The sequence below is a fragment of the Chelmon rostratus genome, chromosome 6, assembly GCF_017976325.1.
Source record: "Chelmon rostratus isolate fCheRos1 chromosome 6, fCheRos1.pri, whole genome shotgun sequence".
NCBI lineage: Eukaryota > Metazoa > Chordata > Actinopteri > Chaetodontiformes > Chaetodontidae > Chelmon > Chelmon rostratus.
Genome location: NC_055663.1, coordinates 8015674 through 8025131, shown reverse-complemented (window position 1 = coordinate 8025131; position 9458 = coordinate 8015674). Strand labels below are relative to the sequence as shown.

General features: G+C 40.3%; 1 protein-coding gene across 1 annotated transcript; it reads right to left on the bottom strand.

Moving 5' to 3' along the window:
• Window positions 1-260: 260 nt before the first annotated feature.
• tat (tyrosine aminotransferase) lies at window positions 261-7428 on the bottom strand. Its single transcript, XM_041939610.1, has 11 exons — window positions 7131-7428; window positions 6642-6746; window positions 6359-6426; window positions 5525-5683; window positions 4894-5032; window positions 4707-4759; window positions 2584-2736; window positions 2355-2483; window positions 1957-2040; window positions 1122-1220; window positions 261-981 (listed from the first exon to the last, which is right to left on the bottom strand). The coding sequence occupies exons 1-11, from the start codon at window positions 7426-7428 to the stop codon at window positions 841-843; spliced, it is 1428 nt and encodes a 475-aa protein (XP_041795544.1). The 3' UTR covers window positions 261-840.
• Window positions 7429-9458: the final 2030 nt, after the last annotated feature.

Sequence of the window (9458 nt, the reverse complement as noted above, 5' to 3'; positions counted from 1 at the left end):
CAAATTCGCTTCAAAAATGTCTTCTTTTTTGCTGGGAGTCCTCTTAGGCTGCCGTTGGACACTGTGCAGTCTTTACAAGGCTCAGCACATTTTGTGTTCAAACTGCCATATACATAAAGTGTACACAACATCAGTACTGGTAAAACAAACTGTCTGTCTAATTATGTTTTATGACATTAATCAACACCAGTCATGTCAACATGTTTTTATTTGGCAACTATTAAGAAAACTGCTAAGTACAATTTTGTGTCTGTAAATATATGTGACACACAATTAATATACATAAAAAATATACAAGAATGTTCTGATGAAGAGAATTGTTTTCTAGCAAAGTATGCAGATGATTATCAGTTCATAACATTTCCTAAAATGGATGTTCAAATACAAAATCTGCTTTCCCTAATTATGACCACAAAGAAGCCAGCTGGTGTGTACAGTATACAGTAGAGTCTACCATCCTGCAGTTGATATAAAAGACGTTACATTACATAGATATACAAAGCGTTACACAAATTATATAAATACACAAAGACAAGTGGAGGTTAATATAAGTTTCCTGTATAAAATATAAATATTAGGTCTGCTCATTTCATATGGTTTACATCAAAAATTACACCATCAATGGACCATCAGATAGCTTGCTTCCAAGCTTTTTGTTGCCACAGTGGTGACTATTAACACAGTTTTGATATCAGATTTTTACACCTCTAACTTCATAATGCGGTGGAATAAAATTTCAAAGCTGACTTCAGCTCTGCGTGTGTGACAATCAATTGGTTCTTCCTCCAGGCTTTGCTCTCCACACGGTCCATGCTGTCGGTCTGGTGCCTCTCTGCTGCATCACTGGTCCAGATCATTGCTGTCGCGGCTGCTGGGCCGATAGTGGCGCTGGCAAAACTCCCTGATTCGAGCACAAGCCTCCACCATCATCTCCTCCGGCACCGTCACCACAATGCGACAGAAGTTCGGATACTCAAACGCCTGGGAGAGGACAGAACATGGACAGTCTTCGGTATTTAAATGATAACACCTGTCTGTCGGTTTGAACTGAAGCTTGTATACAGATGCTAGGACAGATGGATCAATGTTAAGCTGTGACAAAAAAAGGGATGAAGTCTTACTGAGGCAGGTAGACAGAAGACAGACTGCTCGGTCACCAGCCGTTCAGTGAAGTCCACATCGTTCTTAAAATCTGGAAAGCGGTCCATGTCAATCCCCACCTGGACAGATATGCACATACACGCACGAAGAAGCTCAGACTCATATTCAAACCTTGATTAATTCTATAAAATTGTGTAGAACGACAGAAAGTTCAGGTTCACACGCGTGAACAGGTGAGATTAGAATCTGAATGTGAAATAGCTCTGATGCAATATGTAACATCAGTGTCCAAGTTTGGTTTATCTGGTGATTTTTGAGATATGTTTATGCATACATGCATCTAATATATGTGTATGATATGTTTTTTCCTGCTGAACTACTGTAGCTACAAAAAAAGCTAAAAAAAATCATTAGCAATGACATTCTAAAACAACATTATTAAATAATATTTGAATTAAATTATATTATAATTAATTAATTATAATATATTATAATTGCTAGTAGCTTCCCGAGACTTTTTGATATCTTTTATCATTTCTAGGCTAAATTGGACATTTCAGGTGGAAACTACTTCTTGAGAAGTCAAAAAACATAAATATACACACACGTATACATAAATATATACATACACTACTGCACTACAGTATGTGTTTTTTTTTATTGGAACTGTTAAATGAGGTGCAGTCTGACTTTAAATCAATACACTCTGTGACGAGAACTTCATGTGTAAAATCTGTGTGCCCCTTTATGGGCAAAGTCACCATGACACAAAAACTGCATGTTTGTCCATGTTAAGAGTAAACTACACAAACACACACACACACACACACACACACACACATTTGTTGTACTGACCATGAGGTACATGGCCCCTGAAGGCATGACGGGGTTCAGGCCGGGGATGGTCGACAGCTCATTGTAACAGATCTCTGAGTTGGACTGAGGAAGAAAAAGATGAGTCAGTCTCACGTGATGCATATTATTGCAGTCAGAGCAAAAATAAATTCATCAAGTAAAAAAAATGGACACATAAACTGAAAGGTTTCTGAACATTTTGATTCATATAAATACTTTTAATATTTAGAGTGTGAGTCTAAAATATAAAAGCTGCAAAATATACGAATTTGCATATTTTAACCAAGACATCTGAAAATGTAAATAGAAATACAAAATCTAAGTACTGAGATCAAAGTGTAAGTCCCAGTAACATAAAGACATGATAAAAGATAGATATTACTCATCCGCCTGTTTACCTTTAGGAAGCTGATGGTGTTGTTGTAGAAGCTTTGAGGTGTGTTGTTGAGGATGCTCTCCAGGGCACCTTGAACGATGCTGCAGGCTCCCAGAATACGCTGGGTCAGTTTCACCAGACCCTGACGAATCTTCACAGGGGACAAACTACATGTGTCAGCTGGGTGAACCTAACCGTACCGGAGCCTTCCCATTGATTGAAGCAATGCACAAAAAAAATCGTCTACACACCTCAGATCCAAATATGTCATTCCTGTCATGGATGAGGATCCATCCCATCCTCCAACCGGGGACCAGCCAGCGTTTAGCCAAGCCGCCGCAGGAAAGGATGGGAACGTCACTGCTGAGAGACGCCATGGACGGACAGGCGGAACCTGGGAAAACCTGAGAACAGGAGCGGGAACAACATGAATTATGGTCAGACAGAAGAATCATCCACGGTCAGTGTACATGGTATGCAGGTTAGCTGTATCTCTTTTACAAAACAAACAACATTATTCAGTCAAATTATTATTTTTTTATTTGCTTGTATAATATTTTAGATTCATTCTGGGATAAAGAAGAAACTAAAGGAAGAATACGAGGAGCGAAAGAGTAGTAGAGCTGGGGGGTGGGGGTTTGGGTGAAGGAAAGGTTGATGACACATTAACCACAGCGACATATGCTCCTCCCACACAAAGCTGGATCCCATTAAAGCCAGACTGACGCTGACCGGGGAACTGCCCCGCGTCCTATTGGCCAGGCTGCTTTAAATGTCTGAACAGCAACTGACATCTGAAATGTGCCTGCACAGTACATGTGTCAGCATAGCTCTGTAATTTGGAGCAATTTCTGGCTTGTGGCCAACTCCGGCATCCCTCCCCTCTCTGAAATTAAGTATGAGTTAAGTAAGACAGGAATTACATTCAAACATAATGATCTGTACAGAGCGTGCGATGAAAAATTGTACGTAAATGAAAACATATGCAAATGTTTGAATGGAAAGTATGGAAACAGTTCATTCTGTAAGTTCAGAATAATAAAATGACTGACTTTATGAGTCATGAAGGTATACAGAGAGGACCGAGACTGTGCAGACAGACGCGTAAAAACTGAATTTATTGCTGTAGGTGACAGGAGAGGAGACAGAGGATGTGCCCCACTGACTGAGCCCTGTTAGGTCCATGCAGCTAACAGACACCCTGGCCCCTTAGCCTCCAAACACTCCGAAGAAAGGCCCCACCACCACACCCCCGACCCAGCTCTCCACCCACCACTACACGCCCCCCATTCCTCCCATTTCTGCTGCCAAAAGCCCACATCCGCATTAATTGCAAACACATGCAGGCAAAAAAAGTGCCGAGTCATTCTGGTCGGCTCGTGCGAAACAGTCAGATGTTCGTGGTGGTGGTCTTTTCCACTCACAGCAAATGCAAGCCTACAAAATTCATTCTTCTTTGCGCAACTGACGGACAGACACCTCTGCTTTTGTAGCTGCCAGACAAAGTTAAGACACTACATACTGAGACGTAAGAAAAGACTGAAAACTGAATTTGTTGATATTCGATCAATCGAAGGTTGAACAGTGCTTTTAAACATGACCCATGAGTCGTATTTGTCACCTTATCAGAATGTTAATTAAGTGGAAAACTACTGCACTAGACAATGACCTTGTCACCACATTTGTTTTGAGCTGACAAACAACAGTCAGCCTGGCGGCAAGTTATGTGTTCTTTCCTGTTTATATGTCTGTGTGTACAGGACTCTGTGTGTACTGTATAGCTGTCTACATGTTTGCACAGCCTTCAGCTTAAGTTTGACTCGAACAGACTTGGTCAAGGCCAACAATGATGTCAGCACTTTGGACTGAATGTGCTGACGATGTTGTTTTCTGATTTCCACTTTTGATCACATTTGGTCATTTGCGATAATATTCCCAAAAGAAAGTTTAAATATTTTGAGAACTAAGTTCTAAGATTACAAAAAAAAAAGATGAAATACTCAGTTTTAAAATACCGTTTGAGGTAATACTTGCTGTTTCCCACAGGAATTAATTCTGGACGCAGCACAAGCTTAAAATGCTATCACCCACATCCACATCCACTGCTTGCACTCGCTGACCTCCCTTCCCCCCGTTCATTCAGCGTACCCGCCTTACTGGTTGCTGCTTCCAGGCCTCATTCACCGCACAAGGCCTCATAATCCCCCCTGTGCTGATGTGGGGTTGTCCACCCACCATCCAGAGCCAGGGCAAATACCGTCAAATACCACCAAACCTCTGCTGTCATTGTGATGAAAAATGTGTCTCGCTGGTGTTACAGAGGGCCAAGCCCACCTGTGCTGCGTGACTTGTGTTGGTGTGTAGTTGTACTCACCATATCACTGTAGATTTCATCAGCCAGAATGGGGACACAGTGTCTGGAGGCCACTGAGAAAAACAAGCATAATAAGATGAGGCAAATGCTGCGTGATCATCCAAATGTTCGCCTCTGACTTCAACTGTGATGGCAATTCAGAACGTTTGCGGGTTTCTACTCAGAGTGGGGCAGAGCTGCAGCTAACCTTTGATGATCTTCTGTAGGTGTTCCTTGGTGAAGACGGAGCCACATGGGTTGGATGGATTGGTAACGATCAGACAGGATGTCCTCTCGTCAATCAGGCTCTCCAGGTGTTGCAGGTCAGCCTCCCATGACTTGTCTGGCTGCAAATTAAAGACGGATGTCAGGACGAGGACAGAAACTTCATTGTGCATGATAGCACACCAGAGGTCTGACGGTGTTCAGTGACAGTTACTATTGACATGAGGAACATGAGGAAAGCAGCATGTCACAGCCAGGTTACGTTGATTCAGTGCTGGAGATTGTACCGGGAAGGTGAAAGGTATCCCTATACTGTTGTTAACAGTTAACCTATATCCTTCTATGGTCATTGACTAAGTCCTTGAAACTGTGGTTGCTCATTCCTTGTAGCTAACTTCTAACTAGATCATGTTTTAGGTTTGGCTCATCCATTTGTCCATTTCCTCCGCCTTTGATTTCTGCCTCTACCCCAATAAACTGGAGATGATTGGAAACCTCTATCAACTAAATGTTGACTCTAAATGCACATTGAAAGGTAGCTGCAGTTAGCGGCAGCATTTAGAACATAAAGAGTATGAACTGCATGGTGGGGGATGGTACCCCCTCCTACTCACCAGCAGGTTGTAGAGTTTGACCTCAATGCCCATGGAGACAGCCAAAGTCTTATATAAGGAGAAGCCTGGGCATGGGACCAGGATGTTGTCCCCCGGGTTACACAGAACACTGATAGCCAGGTCAATGGCCTGACTGCAGCCGCTGGTCAAAATCACATCCTGGAAGGGAGGGCAGGTGCACTTTACTTTTGAGAGCATAGACACCAAAAGCGTACATCCCTGCTAACCCCACAGTTTCTTTTTATTTCTTCTTTCTTTCTTTCTTTCTTTCTTTCTTTCTTTCTCTTTAACCTGAATAAAGTCACTGCAGGCAAGCAGATTCACTTCCAAGACATGCACTTTGATGGATTACAATGTGATTTTTGGATTATATATGGTGACCATAATATTGTAAGTATTGTGTTTATAGCATAATGCTGCTAAAAGTTATTTTCATTTGGTCACAATATGGGAACAACGCAAATATACTGTGATTCAGAATTAAAGGTAGTACTGCAAAAGAATGAGAAATTTAAGGATATAGAGGAATGTTTTATTTTGCATGATTAGTCTGGGCGGGCCTCACTGTCCTTCACACTCGCATACTTAATGAGGGCAGAGTGCTGCATAAAGCTGAAGGAGTGCAATGCTACTTATGACTGTGTCCATGTATTTAGACTAAACTGATTTCTCCTCTGACGTCAGACTTGTACTATAATAAACTTTTATATTCAAGTAAGGACAGCTTGATCTGAACGAGTTTTTATTCTTCCATTAATCAAAGTGAAGTGGCGATACGTTTTTCAACATAAAAGCATGAATGAAAAAGGTATGTGGTGTGCGAGGAGTGAGCACCTCTGCCTCTAGGGGAGCCTCGGGGCAGCTGTAGAAGTTGGCCACTGCCTGCCGGCTCTTCAGGTAACCTGCCCGCGGACACAGAGAAAATATACAGGACATGCACACAGCGTTGCATTAGGTCCACCAATCTGAGTGATGAGTGAAACATCAAATCACGTCACTGCCACTAATTTCTATTAAACATGAGCGTGCACTTTGTGATTTACTACTTTCAGACAATTTTAGGTTAACACATTTCTCAAAACAAATTGCAGTTGGTTTGCTAATTAGCGTGACTCACCAACAGAGGGAGCATAGCCGTTGTATTTTTGGGAGTCTATGGCATCTTTCATGGCCTGAAGCACTGAATCATCTGTAGGCAGGTTTCCAAACACAGTGGGATCCCCTAAAGAGCAAAAGTAATGGCGAGCAATTAGTCAACAGTGAAATAAAGGAAAAATGTCAACACTGACATTAAAAAATACAAGAAAATAAAAAGCTAATAGAATTAGTGGAATACAGTAAAAAAAAAATATATATATATATATATATATCAGAGGACGGCAGTGAATGGACAGTATGATTGTAATCTGAGAGAACAGTTAGTCGTTATCAGTTATAGACACACATTGCTGGATTAATCTAAAGAGTGGACGTGTTTATTGCTTGTTGGCTAACTGATAAATGTATTCATTATTACAAATTAACTAAAAATTTGCACTGCATGTAAGCAACACATTGGCATCTCCAATTTTTAAAGCACCAGTTTTGTGGTGCAGAAACCTCTTACCTATGGAGAGTGCAATCATGGGTTTGTCTGGGTTCGGGGTGATTTTCATCCCGTCCACAATGGCCCTGATGGGATTGAGTGTGTTTTTGGCCATCTCTGAGGACTTCACGTCCCATCTCTGCCTGCGGCTCTTGGCTTTGGCCGGATACAAACTGCCATTCACACTGACGTGGTGGATGCCGTTCCCATGCACTCCTTTGCCATTGACTCCGGTCCCATTCAGGCTTTTGCCATTGATGGTGCTTTTTCCGTGGACTCCATTCCCATTCATCTGAACCAAGTACGACTTGTTATCCATCCTGGAACTGATGATGAGGATGGACAAGAAGTGCTAGAGCAGCAAAATGTAGTGATATTTCTAGTGATAGAAAGTATATATATTACTACTCAGTACTATCCTTCAGTTTAATCTTGAGGTATTTTGACTATTCTGTTATATGCTTCTTTATACTTCTACTCCACTACAATTCAGAGGGAAATATTGTACTTTTTACCCCACTACATTCATCTGACAGATACAGTTACTTGGTACTTAAGGTATTTAGATTTGACTTATAATCATGCGATCATTTTATGAAATAGAATGAATTAATATAGATTAAAGTGCCCAACACTATATAGAATATTCATAATTAGTTTCTCTGCAACCATCTACAACTTCAGCATGCTCCTTACACGTTAATCAATAATAATCGGCCAGTAACAGCCTATAAAATGAGCAATAATGGAACACCATGAACGAGACTGTTCTGCTTAAAGACTACTTTTACTTTGGATAACTCTGAGGTGCATTGTGTTGCTAGCATTTCTGTATTATTAGTATGCAAAAGTATTTTTTTCACAGTGGGGTATGAATACTTTTACTTTGGTAGAGGATCGAAATACTTCCAACAGTAGGAATTTCTCTGGCACAACTGCAAAAAAAAAAAAAAAAAAAAAAAAAAAAAAAAAATTGCCTCAAAAGTTTTCTGCAGAGAAGAGGATGACTAAGAAAAAAAAAAACTAACCAAAATAATCTTATTGTTTTGTGAAGCTTGCTCACTAATCAAAAAATGCTATCTAGCATTATTCTGTATATTCAGAAATCATTATCAGATGAACATAGACAGACTTTCATTATTATTTCTGCTGGATTCCCTAAATTTTATTTTCAGTCATCCAAAAGTCATCCTGTTCTGCATGGGTTACACTCTTCATTGAACTGACAGAGAGGAGATTCACCAGCCCGCTTAAAACAGGGGTCTTACGAAGACCATGTTCTCAGCTCTTACAAAAATAATTCATCCATCGTTGTGTAAAAAAAAGCTTTAAAAGATAAATTTGCAATGATATATTCCCCAAACGAGAAGAAAAAATCTTAACAGCATACATTTATCTTTATTTTTTTATTACCAAGCTACTCCGTTCATTGTTCATCTGTTTAATATCAGACCATTAACTGAAATAATGAAGCTTAAACAAAATCCTATTTGAACTTACCTCATTCAATATTCTGCAGAAAATCTCTCCAAAAAGCTGCAGCGCAGTTTAATTACTCTTGCACAACCTAGACAGCATGGGATGTTTCAAGCCGGTTTTATAGCAAGATCCCAGAAATAGGGTGTTGAGCCCTGCCCATATTTCCATTGGTGGAGGCTGAGGGTTGTGTCATTACACCCCTCTTACATCACTAACCAGAACCATATACCTAAAACCCTAAAACACAATCAATTACCAGCCAGGAGGAGAGGGTAGGTATACAGTAGGAGGGGTCTGACGCACAGCCCGGTGGCGTCTGCAGGAGTGTGTGTCACACACACGCATGCACGCAGGCACACATATGGTGTCAAAACAGAGAGGGCCTACAGTGCAGGTCTATCAACACAGCAGCGGGGAAGAAACTGAAAACTATTTATGTATTCACCTTGTATCTTTACTTGGAGGTACTTTTAATATTTGGAAATATATTAATTGTAAAGGGCAACAACAAATACTCCCCCTCCAAGTCAGAGTGTCTCTGCAAAAGAAATGAAATTACATTACTTCCATTTCATACAACATTATACTTATACTTGATTACATTTATTTGAAAGTATAATTTACAATTTCAGACTGTACATATGATGATCTTAAAAAATATGAGGCGGTGTTTTGGACAAAATATAATTATTTCCACCAACTACAGCAGTAAAATGCCACTCTACAATGAGTATACCTTTCAGTACATTTTCTAATATATATACTGACATACTTCAGTAACATTTTAATGCTGGACACTTGTACTAGAGAACATTTACATTGTGGTGTTAATACTTTTACTTCAAGAGAGGAAAGCCCTCTTCCTCCATC

Coding starts and splice junctions, on each gene's coding strand:
- tat (XM_041939610.1), bottom strand. CDS start 7,428: ATGGATAACAAGTCGTACTTGGTTCAGATGAATGGGAATGGAGTCCAC. Junction 6,427..6,641: donor CGGCTATGCTCCCTCTGTTG/GTGAGTCACGCT, acceptor GTCCGCGGGCAG/GTTACCTGAAGAGCCGGCAG. Junction 2,041..2,354: donor ACACCATCAGCTTCCTAAAG/GTAAACAGGCGG, acceptor TTTCTTCCTCAG/TCCAACTCAGAGATCTGTTA.